The sequence below is a fragment of the Adiantum capillus-veneris genome, chromosome 7 (genome assembly GCF_014529385.1).
Source record: "Adiantum capillus-veneris isolate H3 chromosome 7, ASM1452938v2, whole genome shotgun sequence".
Lineage (NCBI taxonomy): Eukaryota > Viridiplantae > Streptophyta > Polypodiopsida > Polypodiales > Pteridaceae > Adiantum > Adiantum capillus-veneris.
In genome coordinates, this window is record NC_140937.1 from 154,717,728 (window position 1) to 154,735,229 (window position 17,502).

At 43.6% G+C, this 17,502-nt stretch overlaps 1 protein-coding gene across 3 annotated transcripts in view; it reads left to right on the forward strand.

Annotated features, from left to right (window-relative positions):
- LOC147454864 (Tetratricopeptide repeat (TPR)-like superfamily protein) overlaps positions 1-17,502 on the forward strand; it is a 128,748-nt gene that overhangs the window by 61,907 nt on the left and 49,339 nt on the right. For all 3 annotated transcript variants that reach the window (XM_086516681.1, XM_086516682.1, XM_086516683.1), the window contains exons 8-21: positions 3,310-3,510; positions 3,691-3,813; positions 4,175-4,258; positions 4,406-4,456; positions 4,529-4,624; positions 4,705-4,845; positions 5,180-5,260; positions 5,357-5,634; positions 5,738-5,912; positions 5,992-6,113; positions 6,205-6,259; positions 8,184-8,249; positions 8,604-8,828; positions 8,955-9,006. In XM_086516681.1, coding sequence (XP_086372807.1) covers positions 3,310-3,510; positions 3,691-3,813; positions 4,175-4,258; positions 4,406-4,456; positions 4,529-4,624; positions 4,705-4,845; positions 5,180-5,260; positions 5,357-5,634; positions 5,738-5,912; positions 5,992-6,113; positions 6,205-6,259; positions 8,184-8,249; positions 8,604-8,828; positions 8,955-9,006 — 1,750 coding nt within the window. The remainder of the gene's footprint in view (positions 1-3,309; positions 3,511-3,690; positions 3,814-4,174; positions 4,259-4,405; positions 4,457-4,528; positions 4,625-4,704; positions 4,846-5,179; positions 5,261-5,356; positions 5,635-5,737; positions 5,913-5,991; positions 6,114-6,204; positions 6,260-8,183; positions 8,250-8,603; positions 8,829-8,954; positions 9,007-17,502) is intronic.

Consider the following 17,502-nt stretch of genomic DNA (forward strand, 5'->3'; position numbering starts at 1 on the left):
GCGGGAGCTCGAGGACTTGCTATGGATGCGACCGGCACGCGAAACGGAGCCCGAAACAGTGAATTACAGCCTGCTGTGTATTTTTGCAGGTTTAGGGTTTTGGCCCTAAACGGACCCTAATACCCCCAGGAGGTTCGGGGACGCAAGGGGACCGTTGTACAGGCGATCCGGCGCATTTTCAGGGCTGAAAACAGAGAATTCAGCGTTCTGCAGATTCTCGCCAGGTTTTGCAAAGTGCCCGTATGCGTCAGGAAAGTCAGTCAATGCGTGGGAATACTGACTGTGAAGGGTCCTAGTGCAGCTATGCTGCCGAAATCAGGCCGGAACAGTTGAAATTCAGCCAAGTTTGTCCGGGGCAGCTTGTAGGGATCCACAACATTTATTCCCTGTTCTTAACAATAAAGAAATGCCGAAAGGGGCGCCTAAGTTAGGGGCCAATTTGGTGTTGGTCTTCTCATACAGTTGCATTCTAGCATCTGTATCCCATTCCCCTCTCTTGTGTCACTATAGCGCAGGTATAATAGACGACTAATAATGGGTGAAAGCTAAATCAAGGTTTGAAGTAAAGTCTACCGCCCTTTTTGGATTGAATTGGCCGGTTTCATCGGTCCGAGGTTCAGACAATACCAAAGCAGCATTTCTCACTATACCACCACGGGAGGAAAATCACCAATCATTGAAACCAGTATTAAAACTAGAGTCAAACAATTCAAATCGGCACCAAGACAGGTTTGAAATAGATACCGTCCACTTCATACAAATTCCAAACAGGATTACTAAACAAGTTCTCAAACAGATTCAAACATAAAAAGCAATGTCGACATCAATCGAGCTCGAAAAGTTGACCGACTTTCCATCCTGAAACCTTGCACCAAAAATTAGGGTTAGGTTTTTTCCATAAGGTCGTAGCCGACCTCGGCATGATCCATAAACTCTTGAATAGTCGAAACAAGCCTCGACAAGCAATATTCCTGTGGCAGTGATGGTAGTCCCAAGACTTGGCAATCACACTGGACCTCCAAGGTTTTGAGCTTGGGAAGAGACACCTGATGAGAGATGTCGAAAAATTTCAAGTCGTAATCTGCATGGGTTTCCGTGGCAAGCATTCCAGGATACCCCACTCTACCAGAAGCTGCCAGAAACTCGAGGGTGCTGATGACGATGATGATGAAGGCTGAAAACTGAAAAACGCTGGTTTTGATGATAGATTTGAGGCTGAAAACTGTAAATGCTGATCCGTGGCAAAATCGCTATGTTGAATGCTGATCTGATGATGAACTGCTGGGGGATTGCTGAATATTGGATGCAAAATGCTGAAGGTGCTGATATGAACACGCTTGGAAACGCTAGGGTGGATGCTGGAAAACGCTAGGCTGTCAGTACTTATGGGCTGACTGCCCATAGTGTACTGAGGATACTGATGATGATCCTTATGGTGACCCTGGGGATCACCCACCTCGCACATATGTCTCAATGCACTAAATTCATCATTTTAACCATCAGTATCACCGTGTCGGTGAATAGAGACAAAACACTCCAAACACTCAATCTCACATGTACTCGAACAATATACAATTGAAAGAGTACTCATCATTTGTTTGAACGCGTCAATTGCACATTTTAGAATTCCTACCTTAATATCACATATCAAAATAATCTATGTACGTATCATATAGCAGTCACCAGGAAGTAGCACATCAATATCCCAAAATGTCAGAAACAAAATAGTTGGCTCTATCTCAATCTGTTGTTGATCTGTGACAACGAAGTGGAGTGGTTCCTCTCTTGTATGGCATGCATTGCACCAGATTCAAGCCTCTTTGCACCCAAATCCAAAGACTCAAGGTAAAGCTCTAACAATTGAGGAGTATCTGCCAAGTAGTCCTTCACTTTTCTCCATCGTGAGCAGGGTAGTCTGAAAACTTTAAGTACTTACCCTTCACTTTCCTTTCGAGTAACACCTCTCGTGCAACACGCACTGCTCCAAACTCAACCTCTTGAATCGACATGGACTTTTGGAATGGTCATAGTCAAATGAAAAGCCTCAAGGTAAACGTCTAACAAGTGAGAAGCATCTACCAAGTCGTCCTCCTCCATCCACTTCACATCAAGCAGAGTAATGCGTTAATCTAACTAAAAACTTATGGACCAGCTTATCCTTTACTTTCCTTTCCTTGCACACTAGGATGTGCTCAAGTATAATGCTCCTGTCAAAATCCATGGCGCTTTAGGGAGTTTTATCGATCCATCGGGTGCTGTCTGCAGCCAATGTTGCTCCATACGATCCACATTTCTAAGGTCAACTCTGGTTCCCAAAGTATCTTTCCTACCGATCAGATGGTCCCACAGCAGAATACCCACATTCTTGAATATGTGCATTGGATCGAGCAAGTGATTGATCATGAGTCAGGGCCAATATGGTAACTCGTACCATAGAGAGAGTCTCTTGATCCCTGGGGAAAACCGTCATCACATATCTCCTTCTGCTCTAACCATGCTTGTGCAGAGATCCTCGGTGGCTCTCTTCCCAAAAAACCGTCGCGTAACTCATGATTCTCTGGAAGATGCGCTTGATGACCTTTGTAAGTTTGCTTCTTCAGTGAGGGCGCCCGACATGCATTAAGTCTAGGTGTTCTGTAGTTTCTTCTACCTCAAGTTGCTTTTCGAACTACTTGTCCTATGGCATTTGTCCCTTGATAGATTGTAGTAACTTCACATAAAAAGCATTGTGAATCCTCCAAGAACTTGGCAACTCCAATCCAAAGGATACCTCATTGATCTTTTTAGGGTCCATAGTATCTCATACTTAGCTATGGATAAAGCTTCTCCTCACCCTTCATCTTTCTCAATTTGGCCTTCTCAAACATTGAGAAGCACCCTGCCACCTTCTTTTAACCCAAAGTCGCTTCAATGCTTGTCTGCTGCTTTCTGATGTGGTTGGACCGGAAATTTTAAGTTTGTGCTGCTATGTGCCCAGAAGAGAACAAAGATAGAGTTATGATTCTCAAGGGTTATCTTAACCGCAACATCATGTATCCCTGTGAAGATCCTTGGACACTTTCGCCTGCTTTCGTCTTGATGCCAGGATAGCCTTTTGTCTATAAGTTGACTGTTTCGCACTTGGATCCTCTTGGTGTTACTGCATTAGTCTGTTAAACTGGAATACTTATGCTGCCAACTTGCTTTTGACATTTGTGTATACATATGACACTTGGGCTTTGTGCTGTTTCTAGATTAAGAATAGTTTTTTATTAATCTTTGAAGGAATTATCTGTGTCATAAATGATGTCCAATTTTTGTATTACATAGGGACTCGGTTATTGGAAGTCGGACAGTGAGAAAGACAAGGCATTAAGTCACTTGTTGGAATCTGCAAGGTTGGACTCCAGCCAGTATGAGGTGTTCCGCACCCTTGGCCACTATCATAAAGATATTCCTGGTGGTTTGAAGAGGGCTATTCGATGCTACCAGAAAGCGGTCTCCATCAATTGTGAGGACAGTGAAGCAGGGGTGAGATGAGAAAGTTACTATTTTTCAACTAAGCTAAGGACCTTTTTGCTAATTTTCTTTGAAAAACTGAAGATCAAGAGATTATATTTGTCTAAGGCTACTAGTACCCCAATACAGGAGACAAAATTAACTATTCAGATTTCTCTTTTCCTGTTGCTAATCACTACTATGTTACTTCAGGAGGCGCTGTGTGATTTAATGGACAGCGATGGTCAAGAGATGCTGGAGCTTGCCAGCTGTCGGGAAGCATCTGAGAAGTCACCTCGTGCATTCTGGGCTTTCAGGCGCCTCGGTTACATTCAGGTGATAAGTGGCTCATTGTGTTCATTCTCTGCCCATCTTTCTACAGAGAGGGTTTTGACCTTGATACCTAATCAATGTAATGTGGCTTTGATGCTTGATTGTTATTAGTATTTTTAGTGGACATGCCAAACTCTTAGGGTGTGATTTCATTAACAATTGTGATTCCTGCATAGTGAACCAAGATTTATAGAAACTGCTCGCCATTATGTGGCTTATGTGATGCTCAAGATTTGTTTGTATTATGTAGCAATTTGTTTGTGTTGTATGCCAGAGAGGTAGGCTGTGCTTTCTTTCTGCATTGGGGCTCTTGAGAAGCCTATTTTACTTGAGGTGTTTTCAGAAGTGAATCTGTTTTGAGCAGGCGAGGAGAAAGGACTGGCCCGAAGCTGCAAGAAATCTGCAGCATGCTGTTAGAGGTTATCCAGCTTGTCCTGACGTGTGGGGGGTAACTTCTGGAATTTCTTCTTCGACTGCTTGCTGTCCAAAATAAAACAGTCTACATCACATGCCTGCCTTCTAAAAATGAGGTTTTTTCATAAGACCTCTAGAGCTGATCGTGGTAGGGCTATGAATAGTTTGTTTCTGTGGACAGGCATTAGGTCTAGCATACCAACAGCTTGGCATGTTGACAGCTGCTCTTAAGGTCAGTGCTTGACATTTTTTTAGCTCGATGCATATAACTGGTATTCATTTGGGTTGTCTTATGAATTTTTAGGCCTATGGTCGAGTTCTTACAATCAATGGTGAATGCTCATTGTATGCACTTCAACAAAGCGGGAATGTACTTCTGATGCTTGGAATGTACCGAAAGGTCTGATGCAAGTTTTGGAAGAAACCAAACTTTAGTTTTGGGTCCTGAGTCTCATTGTGAAATATTGGCTTAATTGACAGGCCGTGCTGATGTTCCAAGATGCTGTAGAAAAGGTACCCGAGCATCCTGCAGGCTTATTCGGCTTGGCTTCTGCTTTGCTTGGTCAAGCTCATGAATGCATTTCCAAGGGTGCACTGCGGTGGAGTGCTTCTCTTTTGCAGGTGCTATTTTAATTGGTTTTCTTTTTGGTTTTTAAGCAATTTGGTTGGGTGTTTAAGGAGGGTAAAACAAATGGAAGCATGTAAAGAGTGTTTAAGGAGGGTGAGAATTGAAGAGTGTCCAAATTTCAAAACTTCCTGAGGTGGATGTTGCCCTATCTTCGAATTTGACGGGCATCAGGGCAAGATCAAGTCTTTAAACTGTTCCCCATGCTAACCTGTGGTAGGAAAGCGGAAAAATAAGGGTGAAGATTGTTCTAGTTTGCAGGCAATGTTTTTTTTTTTCCTGGGGAATTTCTCAAATTTTCCTGTTTCAAGTCCTCTTTATGTTCACTAGGAGGCATCCATGGTGGCTTCTCGTGGTTTGACAACATGCGAGAACATTGGGTCCTTTTGGAAGCTCTTGGGAGATATTGAGGTGCTTCTCAGGCAGTTTCATAGTGACATTAACTGCATTTATTATGTAAATTGTTTGGTGGTAGCTTTTGTAAATGAAGATTTCTATATGCTGTAGCTATCCTACGCAAGGTGTTTGCCTTGGGAACTTTCTTCTTGCAACCTGGAAGGGCACGGCAGAAGTTCAAGGGATAGCCAAGATCAAAAAGATTTTTTTAATGCATTTGGCTCGTCAGTAAAGGCATGGAAGAAACAGCGCCTGGAAGCTACACTTAGAAGCAAACGAGCTTATCAGCATGCACTACATCTACAACCCGAGAGGGGTAACTTGTATGCAGATTTATGCTCATGTTTGGATGCCATCGGACATTACATGGAGGACAGAAAAAATTCAAGGTGGTAATGCTAATCTCATGTGATAGGGTTGCTGTTAGCTCTCACTTGATTACTTGTTGAAATTAAAGCATTGATTTAAGTGGGAAGTGGGACTGCGTGACAGCTCTCTTGAAGCAGAATTGTTGGCGTGCGGCGGTCTGGCTCTAGAAAGCAGCAATGCAGATTTGTGGGTGTGTCTGGGTATTGTTGCACAAAGTAAGGCAATTCAACAGCATGCCTTTATTCAAGCTCTTCGTCTTGATGGAAACCATGCGCATGCATGGGCAAAGCTTGGCCAGGTGAGTCTTACACAAATATTAGTGTAGATGGACATGGCAAGGCTAAAGTTACTTATAGTAAGATCTTGTCTTTTTCCAGCTATATTTGAAATCAGGCGAACAAGAGCTAGCTGAGGAAGCTTTTACTCGTGCTAGGAGTGCTGATCCCACATTAGGTCTTACATGGGCTGCCATGTCCAAAATGCATTCTTTAAATAGGGAGTATGTTCTTCACAGTTGTTGTAATTTAGCTTTAAATGATTACTTCGATACAAAGGGTTCTTGAAGCTTCACAAAGCTTTTTTGTTTGCAGTGGTGATTTACAGGATTCTTTTGCAAACATTTTGTATGCTGCACAGCTTTCACCTGTAAGTTCCCAAACACTTATATGGTTGATTGTAGAATCAGTCTTCTTTGACTATGGAAGTGTTGCTTTATTTTGTTTCTGTTGCCCTGAAATTCCTGTATTCTGCATAAGGATCGCATCATTAAAAATTCCTGCGTGAGAACAAGCTTGTTTATTGCAAATCTCATTCAGAAGGAAGAGGGTTACGGTTGCTCTAAAAGCTGTTCTGTAGGCAAGCCATTTTCTCCTTTTCTCTGCGTCCAACAATGAGAAAAACTTCTATTATTAAGGTGACAAAGACATCACATTTGTATTGGTGGCTTGATTACAGTACAGACTTATAATGTTTGTTGAGAGTGGTCTGAGCAGGTAAATCTAAGTGTGTACTTATGATTGCAATAGTAGTCCGTCTTGAAATCAGCTAAGTCGTTTTTACAAGCACAATCAAGACACCTTGCATGGATGCGCTGTGGAACTATTAATGGAACGTGAAATGGTCTTTGCCAACTTATTGATGTACTTAACATCAGCTATTTCCACAGAAAGGTTGTTATACATTATCCAAAATGCCAGTATCTGCTGTACATAGCCATTCTGCAGAGCTTGAGCAGTGCTACATTACATTTATCCAAGGAGCACCACACTCTACTGTGCTTAGGCTGCTTGTTTGAGAAGCCAACTGCAACTGCACACAATTACCGTCACAAGAAATCAGGACAGTGATTTCCTGATACCTGATGATGCACATTGTTTAAGTGGCTGGAAACTATTTATGAACTTTGTGTAGCTGCTGTGTTTTGTCATGAATACCTAACAGTTGCTTGTAGGCCAAAGACTGTCTGCCAATTGGCCACCTTTACAAAAGAAACTTCGCTTGCATTCTTGAGCACTTTCAACGGCAGTGGTCAACTTGAAGAGAGCATGACTAATCTTATGAATAGTCTACGCACACAAAAGAATAGTTTGAAGGTTTTACTTAATGATCAAGGGTTTGTAACTTCGAAAGATTCGTGATTTGCAAGTTTGCAGCCAGCTATCATAATCCTGGAAACGGAGAAATGTTTTTTGTTTTTTGGGGGGAAGGGAAAGGAGGAGTGGGGGGGAGGGGCTGGTTTGTTTGACAAGAAGTCTGAGATTGTGAATAGTTGCAAGGTCAAGTTATAGGTTGTGCAATGTGCATATGAATTTGTGATGGAAGTTGGTTGATAGTGTTGCCATCGACTATTGTTATATTCAGCACATTCAGTTCCATCAAAGTGGTTTAAGACAGTACAGCACATCACCTCCTTGAAATCTGTGAATCTTTAAAACCTCCTGCTTGTGGGACAATTGAAACTGGAGTGCCTGAGAACACAACTGACGCTAAATGTACATCCCCCCCACCCCCCACCAACACACACACACACACACACACAAATCCCCCCACTATGGGATTTCCTGGGGTCGGGAACTGGTAAGTATTAATGATGAAATTAGCAGGATCTTTCACAACAAAGGACTATTGGTTTTCCATAGGAACCTATTTATGGGCTGTGGGATATCAAAACACGGCAGTACGGGTGCATCAACTACAGATGACCCATTGCTAAAGTGTGCCTATCCTTGTTTTTGAAGCATTGAATTGGGGGAGTGGATTTGACTGAGCTGTTATAGTTACACACGGTTTATCAAGTACACGGGAATCATAAGTTGGTCTTCCATCTTGAATGTGTCCTATATTAACGTGATTTGTTGTTTTTGAGCGTATTTGTTACTCGAATGAGACCTTTTCCTGTGTGTTTCAATGGGCCAACAACTTAAAGAGGGAGTTTACAAAGATTTTGGAACTGCATGTTAGCCTTGTTGTCTTCTTAGAATTTTTGTATGCATATTTTGAAGCACAGTCACAGTGGTTCAACTGTCTAAGTAACATTTGACCTTGGGAAATTGACATGTCTTGTTACCAGATTGCAAATTTTCAGTTAGGATTAGCAAAAATTGCGGCAGCCACACATCAACTTGACTCTGCACAGGTTACTTATTCCCTCGAAGTTTTTGTTTGTTTGAGCAGCTCTTAAAATTTGTATCGTTGGTGCTGCTTGCTTTACTGCAGGATCATTTGTTACTGTATGTACTAGTTCTATCAAGCATTTACCTAGTTTTTTGTCTGTGTTCTATTCCTGTCAACCTCAAGCTCTTTTTTTCTTGTTAGCGTATTGTGACAACTACTTGGTGAGTGACTTACTCAGCTTGCCAAACTTCACTCACTTTAAATGTTGTATTTTTGGGACTTGTTTCACATCCAAATTTGTCCACTCTCAGTTCTTGTGCAGTATTTGCCACTTTTCCTTAATGGTTAGAGTTTTGACTTGATGCTTGGATTTAAGGTATATGCTGCAATTGGCCAAGCAGTGCTTCAGGCTCCACATCTTCCTGAAGTGCACAATTATAAAGGGCTTGTTTGTGAGCTGCAAGGAAAGTTCAGGTGTGCAGTCACAGCATTCAGCATGTCAAGGGCTGCGGTGGATGTTGGACCAGCAAACCTGAAACCAAGTGTTTTTGAAGTGAAGAAACAGGCAGCTAGCACGAACCTTGCAAGAGTGCTTTGTAAGGTAGACAATGATTTTTATAGCGAAGAGTAATTGAAACCTTGAGAGAGACAACCTCTTCATGTAAAAGGAGTAATGTAAACCTCTAGTGTGACGCTATCTCAATTATACCTTTACTCATTATTGCAGGCTGGAGATCCTCACAGGGCAGTTGAAGAATATGAGATGTTGGCAAGGCTAGGCAGGTTTCTTCTGCATGCATCAAATGTTTCCTAAGAATTTTTCCTGCGTTATAGTTCCTGAAAGTTACAGAGATGCACTCTCATGTTTTTTTTTTCGTAATGTGTAATCATGTTAATTACTTGGAAGAAATGTACATGGTCAAACAACTACTCAAAAAACTGTCATTTTGTTTCCGTAATGTGTAATCATATTGATCACGTAAAAGAAATGTACATGGTCAAACAACTATGTACAAAGGCTAGAAGGCCAATATTGAACATGAACATGGAAAGCCCATAACCAAGATGCCAAAGCAGTCATGCTAGAGGATCATGCAATGAATGTCTCTGCCACGCTGCCATCTTTCCAGACCTGTGTATGTGCCACAGAAATGACCCCAGCAATGGTGAGCGAAGAAACATTCCAAAGCAAAATTCCTCTCAACCTGAATACATGCTGTTGAACACCGTTTGCACCATAAAAAGTAAAGGCATTCCACATTGTCCGATTATGCCAAAAACCCCAGTAGTGAAGCATATCCAAAAGCAGCTGAAATGCTGAAGATGACATTCGTGAGAGCACTTTCCAAAAACCCAATCATGAGGAGAAAAAGATTCACCAGAAACATGAAACCTGACAGATAAAACAAAGGCCCATATTTTGTTGGCAAGAGAGCAAGTAATGAAGCGATGTCTATTGTCTTCTCCGAAAGTGGTGCTTAAGAAACACCTGCCATTGGAAAGACGATGGCGGTGTAAACTCGCTCCCAATGCAAGCCCTTTCACCATAACCCGCCATAGAAACATGTTTCCCTTTTAAGGAAGTTGAATATGCCGGCCTTGAAACAATACATCTCCCCACTAAGCAGCGCATTTCTCGACCTGCCAAGCCTTGTTGGCCTTGTCAGCCAATTAGTGCTTTCGTCCAATAAGAGAGTGATAGACATAATTTGCAAAATTGTCAGTAATGGCCTTTTTGCCTCTTGACTTTTTCAATCTTGCCAAGGCTGAGCAATGATTAAGGCAGGGAGCACATGAAAAGAAAGGCAACTACAAAGTTGTTCCCAAATACCTCCATATCCACGAGGGATATGATATCGATGCAGCACTCTACAAAAGAGAGTATTTGGCTGCGTTGCGTCAACACGGTATCAAAGAAGTAAGCAATACCAAGCCTTGCCATATGGTTGAATTGTTAAAGATTTTGCTCTTTGCTGTTAATAGTCTTCCATGGTTTTTGTGGCAAGCATTTTCAAGTTGCCTCATTCTGACAGAATCTGGACTTCTAACAGGGAGTTCATATAAGTTCGTGCTTTGCTCTGCATCCGCTTTTGCAAGAATGCCAGAGAGAGAGAAATGAAATAAAATGAAATGATATATTAACGTCTACAAAAGGCCAAAATGACCTATGAGACCAACTGATTACAATGATGAGTCTAGTACCAAGTCTGGGTACAAACAAGGAAAACTACAAACAAGGAAACTGATAGGAGTGCTACCGACTCCTATGGGTGGCTGGTAGGCTGATCAATGGTATCATGCCATATAGGTACAAAGTGGAGAGAGAGAAATGAAATGAAATGAAATGATATATTAACGTCTACAAAAGGCCAAAATGACCTATGAGACCAACTGATTACAATGATGAGTCTAGTACCAAGTCTGGGTACAAACAAGGAAAACTACAAACAAGGAAACTGATAGGAGTGCTACCGACTCCTATGGATGGCTGGTAGGCTGATCAATGGTATCATGCCATAAAGGTACAAAGTGGGGATAAATGTCACCATAATACAATATAACAGTAGCATGAAGCCTATCCTGATCGACACTCTGGGTGTCGTGCTAGAATCCTGTGGATCCTCTGCCGCAATCTCCGCCGGTGCTGCGTGGCTCCCCTCCTCATCAGCCGCGGTCGTCTCGATCTCCCTAACTCTATAGCTCGATCAATGAGAGTACCGCTGGTGTGTGTATGGGTGGGAACCGAGCTCTGTGATGGAGGTGTCCCCTCTGCCTCTGTGGTACTCAGACTGAAGAAATCTGAGATGCGTCTCTGGGACTGTCTCTGTCTTTGCCCACTCAATAGAGCGTCTCTATGTCTCTGTATCTTAAGTAGGAATAATCCGAGACAACTTTGATCCTGATATCTCATGACTGTATCTAGCGAGTCAAAACCATCTCTGAATAAACAATGAAAGCGTCCCCGTATCTCATAGTAGACTGTGCAGCGACATATGTAGTGAAATTCTGTCTCTGGCTCTGCATGGCATAACTGACATATCCTACTGTCCGTTGGTATGCCTCTGAATCTACCTGTCTCAATCCCAAGCTGGTGTGAAGATGTGCGAATCTGGCCTATAGCACATCGTAACCCATGAGATAGACGTGTGTCCATGTAACTGGGCCGTGTGACAAATCCGTCTGTCGTGAGTTGGAGAAGATGCTCTCTATAGAAAACCCTCTTCGTACCCAACTCCTGTGCTGGCTCTATCCATGTCCTCTTGCTATCAAGCTGGATAAGATCCTGCCAAATGAGTCTAGTAGTCTCCATCCGTGTAAGAGCCAAAGATGGTGCATCAAGAGAATACTGGAAAGGGGCAGCCTGTCCATGCTGAAACCGTGCCTCTGAAACCATGAGCTCATCTATGCATACCAACATGATGTATCTCCCTGTAATGCCAGCTGTCTAGATGACTCAAGAGCAAGCCTGGCATACCTGTCCCTGGTGGTGTCCCATAAGCTGTGTACAAATGATACTGATCTGGTGAGAGCCTCAACCTCCATGGTGGGGCAGCCAGCTCCGCTCGTATGATGTCATGTGGGACTGAGGCCTTGGCTCTAATCAGCCTAGAAATCATAGATATCAAGGGTCTCTCCATATTACTCCATCGAGCACTGTCAACAGGCGGCCCCCAAACTTGAACCCCGTAGTGCATAACTGAAGCGACCAAAGTGTCGAAAAGCCATAGCTTTGTTCGAGGTTCCTGGAACTGAACCTGCGAACAAATCCTCTCTAAACTGCCTAGGGCTGCATAGGCACGAGTCAATCTAGTGTCTGCTGCCACTTGCAGTGTGAACCTCGGTCCACTAAAGACCACCCCAAGATATGTGTATGCATCAGTGTACTCCATATTGTCTTGCCCATATGTGAAAGTAGGTGCTGATCTCCTAACCCACTGTGGTGTGGTATTAAATACTATGACCTTGGTTTTACCAAGGTTGACAGACAATCCACTATCCTCTGCAAAACTATGCAATGCGTCCAAATGTCTCTGCATACCCTCTGGTAAGTTTGATATCAACACAATATCGTCAGCATATAATAAAAGAGGGATCTATGTCCCAGCAAGCTGAGCACCTCTATCTCCTCCTATCAATATAATCAGAGGCCTCATCAACATACATACCAAATAAAGTAGAGGACAGTGGGCATCCCTGTTTCGCTCCGATAGTGGAGTGAACTATGTCAGATATCCCCTCTGATGTGCGTACATGGCCCATCACTGAACTGTACAATGCCATAATCCCCCATATCAGCTCTGTGGGTACCCCCAATTCTATAAGTCGGCACATCAATCTGGCCCTCGGTACTGTGTCAAAAGCTTTGCGGAAATCAACAAAGCTGCAATATATCCGTCTACCATGTGCTCAACCCTCCTCAATGGTAGCTCTGAGTGTAAAGACATGATCTAGTGTGGAGAAACCCCTCCTGAAACCAGCCTGCCCAGGTGCCCGTATGCCCATAATCTCTGCCCAACTGCTCAGCCTATGCTCAAGGATGGATGCATATAAACGTGCCAATGTGTGTCCTACCATGATAGTACGGTAATTCCATAGCACAGTGGGGTCTCCTGCCTTGAAGATAGGTACAATAGTAGATAATCTCCAAGACTCAGGGAAGCCCTCACACATGACACAGTTGAATAACCGTGCAAGCATCTCTGCCAACAAATCCCCAGCATGTATAATGTGCTCTGCTACCAAACCCTCAGGATCCTGTGCCCGTCTGGTCTTCATCCTGTCAATGGCCTCCTTTACCATCTAAGTGGTAAAGAAGGTGCTCGTAGCCGGACATGGCTGTGGTGGATCTGGTAGTGGTGGTTGTCCAGGTACAGTGTATAAAGATGCTACATACCGCCCCCATATCTCTGTAGAAGTAATCACTGGTGGGGAGACTGCTCATGGAATAGACGCCAAGCCTCTCTTGAAGCTCTACTAAGGAAGAGCTGATATAATCTTGCTCCATGTGGACCAAGAAAGCTCGCTTCTTCTGTCGCGCTAGTCGTCGTGTAGCAATACGAGACTATCTATAGGTGATCACTCCCAATGTAAGCTCGCGCTGTATCTGAGCTCTACTCTGTCGACACTCCTCATCATACCAGCTGTTCTAAGGCATGTGCCCAGAGCGACGTCTCTGACGAGGCTGAGTGTGTGGGTATGCCTCTGTCGCGCTGCCCCATGTAATGTCACTGTTAGCATAGATGTGATCTCCTCCACTGTGTATACTGGCTCTGATGTGCATAAAAGCCTACGTATCTCCTCTGCATAGACTGAGTCAGTCTCTGGTGTAAAAGTATAGTGTGGATGTCTACCACCCCGTGAGGCCTGAGATGTACTGTACTCAAAGGAGACTGATAATGTCAAAAGTGCATGATCTACTGCTATCTCTACAAGTCTGGGCCCCACTGTGAAATCCTGAATGTGAGAGATAAAGCTCGGATGTGTCAGAACATAGTCTACAGTGTTGGACCCATGCCTGTGTGGAAAACAAGTAAAACCTGTAGACAATGGGAAAGTCGGTAAGCCATTCAGTATGGCTAAACTGTGAGTAGTCCTCATCTCCCTCAGGTATCTCCCATACTCTGTATGCTCTCTGTCGTGTGAGCATCTCTCAAGTCCCATCTCCTTTGGCTCTAGCTCTCTAAGCATCTCCTCTGAGGTGTCATAGAAGACCGTCTGTGAGCTGCCTGTACGGACATTGAAATCCCCCAGGAGTATGATGTCTCCATCTCTGGAGAACTCCCAGATATCATCATCAAGTACAGAGTAAGGAGACTATCCTCTGGATGAAGCATATACTGAAGTGCTGGGAGGAAAATAGCATATGGCGATGTACAAGAAACTTCGAGTCTCTGCCCTCAGCCTCACCCACAAGTATCTGGCCTGATCATCTCTTCGAACTATGTGCAGTAGTGGTTGGAGCTCCTCTCTGAAAAGAACTGCTACACCTCCTGATCCTCTAGTCCCATGCGCAGATCTGGTGCTTGTCCGGCAAGCTGTCTCCCATTTGTATCCTGATATGTGCGGCATCAACTGTCCTGGAGCCTGATGAGTCTCTGAGTAGAAAACAATGTCTCTGTCTCTGAAGCTATCCTCAAAGGCCCCCACATCAAGCCTATACGAACCATTACAGTTCCAAACCGCCATCCTGAGAGTGGTCCCATAGGTCTCGCACTCTCATGTAGAGCGGTGCTCTGTAATCACTACTCGTCCATTTCTGTAGAAAGCTAACTTTCCCTTCTCCCTTGCTGCTATAATCTCTGGCATGACCTCTCTCATATGTGCAAGCTGAGAGCGTAAGATCATCTCCTAAAAAGATACCTGTTTTCTTGAGGGTTGGCCTCTTCTTTAAAAAGTCTTTCTTTTCTTCCATAGAGGGAAAGCGCAAAATGAGAGCCCGTCCTTTTGAACTCTCCCCATTACCTTCACTCTTCTTGCCCACTCTCCAAGCTTGTGTGTGCGAGGGCTTCTCCACCCCCATCATGGACATGAGGCTCTTCACCTCTTGGTCCACCTTATCTGAATCTTTTAGGCCGGTCACTCTCACGTGTAGAGCGCGTACCCTTCTTCGTTGTTCCTCTTCAAGTGTCTTGTTGATGATGTCAGGTGTAGTCGGGATTTCCTTGCCCTTTCCCTTCTTGACAACTTCAATACATTTTTCAGCCTCATCCATCTTCTTTTGCGTTTTGGAGAGAACCTCCACCCATGAGGTCTTCTTTTCTCCTTCCTCCTTTATTTCTTTGACTTGTGCTCGTATACTATTCAGCTCATCGATCATTGATGGCTGAATTTCTCCATCTTCAAGGCGTCCTCCCTCTTTGGTTTCGTCGAGTTCCTTCCTAAGCGCTGAGATGCTACCTTTTAACGCTTGAATTTATCCCGGAACTCCTTGCGTTCTAGTTCCCTCGCCTGTTCCTCCCTCTTTTTCCATTCAAGAATTAAATTCTTCTCTTTCTTCCACTCATCCATGTGGGCTTTGCATTCTTTCAACTCCCTTTCAATGGTTGTCATCCTCTTGCTTGTGACCATGTAGTGTGCCGCTATCTTTCTTGCCTTATTTGTTTCAGTTATTTGATTCACTTTCTAAGAGAGAGGAGAGAGCGACCTATACGCACCGCATTATGCATACATTTGTTTCCACATTCAGCCTACATGGCATATATTTAATTTCCGTACGTGTCAATGTGCAATTTCTGTGAATTCTGCAGTTTTCAAATTCCTTGTAAAAATCCCTACAGTTTTGAAAAATGCAGGCTTTTGAAAATTCGAAAGTTCGGAAAATCCGGAAAAGCCGAGACTGTGGGAATTCTTGTGGAAACTCCTCCTGGAATTTTTTGAATTTTGCCGGTTGTATGTACTTGCGGGCTGAAAGGGGGGGGGCGGGGGGGGGGGGCGTGTGATGTATGTAACTGCGGGGAGCTGACTGCGCAGAGGCAAAACCACCACGCTGAGGGGTACTGCTGCGAGGAAATCACGCACAGTGCGTGCAGGACAGATCACGTTCAGAGCTTGCAGGTGAAGCAAGGTTGGATCAAAATGTACGTACTGATCCGTTCCGTACTGTACGGAACGATCCGTACGCCTTTTTTTTTTTTTTTTGGGGTGTGGGAAGCCCGTAGAGTGCTGATTTAAAATAAAAATCCAAATCTCTTGCAATAGTTACACAGTATATGGTTGTCTTGTAAAATGTGTCTTTGAATGTCTCTATAAATTGTTAGCTTCTCTATTGTTTTTTATTGGAAATGTCCTAGAAAATTTAGTACTTTGCAGTTTTTTTACAAGAGTACTTTTTTTTACGTACATAAAATTTTTTCCTGTACGGAACAACGTACAGTACGTACATATACGCCACGTACAATACGTTTGGTACCACCTTGAGGTGAAGACGTGCAGGGCTGGAGCATGTCAGCACTTGCAGGGCGCGCAGACAGACAGCTCGCATAGGTGGGCAGAACGCGCAAGGCACCTGTTGGGATTAATGAGCAAAATGGCTGCGCGTTGGTGAGGAAAACCTCCAGACGCCTGCGCAGTTAGGGTTCGCGACCTGTGGTTGCCTGTGTCTGCGACCTGAGAGAGAGAGAGAGAGAGAGAGAGAGAGAGAGAGAGAGAGAGAGAGAGAAATGAAATGAAATGAAATGTTATATTAACGTCTTCAAAAGGCCAAAATGACCTATGAGACCAATCAGTTACAAAATAGTGAATCTCAAGGTAGTTTTCGTACGACGTACGGAACGTCTTGTTCCGTACTGCGGGTCACGTACCGTCCCATACGTTTCGTACGTTTTGTACGTTTTTTTTTTTGTGGGGCAAAATTCACAATTGTGAATGGATTACATTGAGCAGCCCAACTCTCTCTCTCTCATGCTCTAGCCTCTTCCTATTTAAGCAATGCCTCTCCATCTTGTTCTCCAACACTTCCAAGCTCTCAATGCTCATTGCTCTCAATGCTCATTGCTCTCAATGCTCTCACTACTCAATGCTCCCATGTTCTAGCTCTCAAGTGACAAGCTCTAGAGACTAGAGTCTTGCCTCTCCATCTTCTCTCCATTGGGTCTCTCCCTCTCAAGCTCCCATTGAAGATCTCATAATGTCAAGTTTCTTTAAGTGTAAAGTTTAAACCCAAGGGCCTGAGCCTTAAACGTAAGAATTCTTTGTTTTTTTATTTTGAACGTACGTAACGTCATCGTACATCTTAATATTTTTTAGTTCGTTTAGTACCGCACATCATCGTACGTGTACAAAACGTACGGGACCGTACGAGACCACTATGGTGAATCTAATACCATGTCTGGGTACAAAAGATCTAGAAAAGAACTAGAAGTGGAACAAAATACTACTACTACTACTACAATCTAAAACTACGTGGGTGTAGCAGCTGATACAATAGGTACCCGGTAAACTGGATGTAACAGTGTGTGAAACAAAGATGGAAGAAATGGTGAGGATCCATCCTCATCTGCACTCTGGATGTCGAGAGAGTATGGCTCGAATCTTCTGTTGTAGTCTCCGTCGATGCTGTGTAGCTCCTCTCCTCAGTCGCGGTCGTTTGTATCAACCGACCGCGACTGAGAGAGAGAGAGAGAGAGAGAGAGAGAGAGAGAGAGAGAGAGAGAGAGAGAGAGAGAGAGAGAGAGAGATGAAATGAAATGTTATATTAACATCTGCAAAAGGCCAAAGTGACCTATGAGACCAGAAAGTTACAATGCGGTGTATCTGATACAAAGTCAGATTAACAA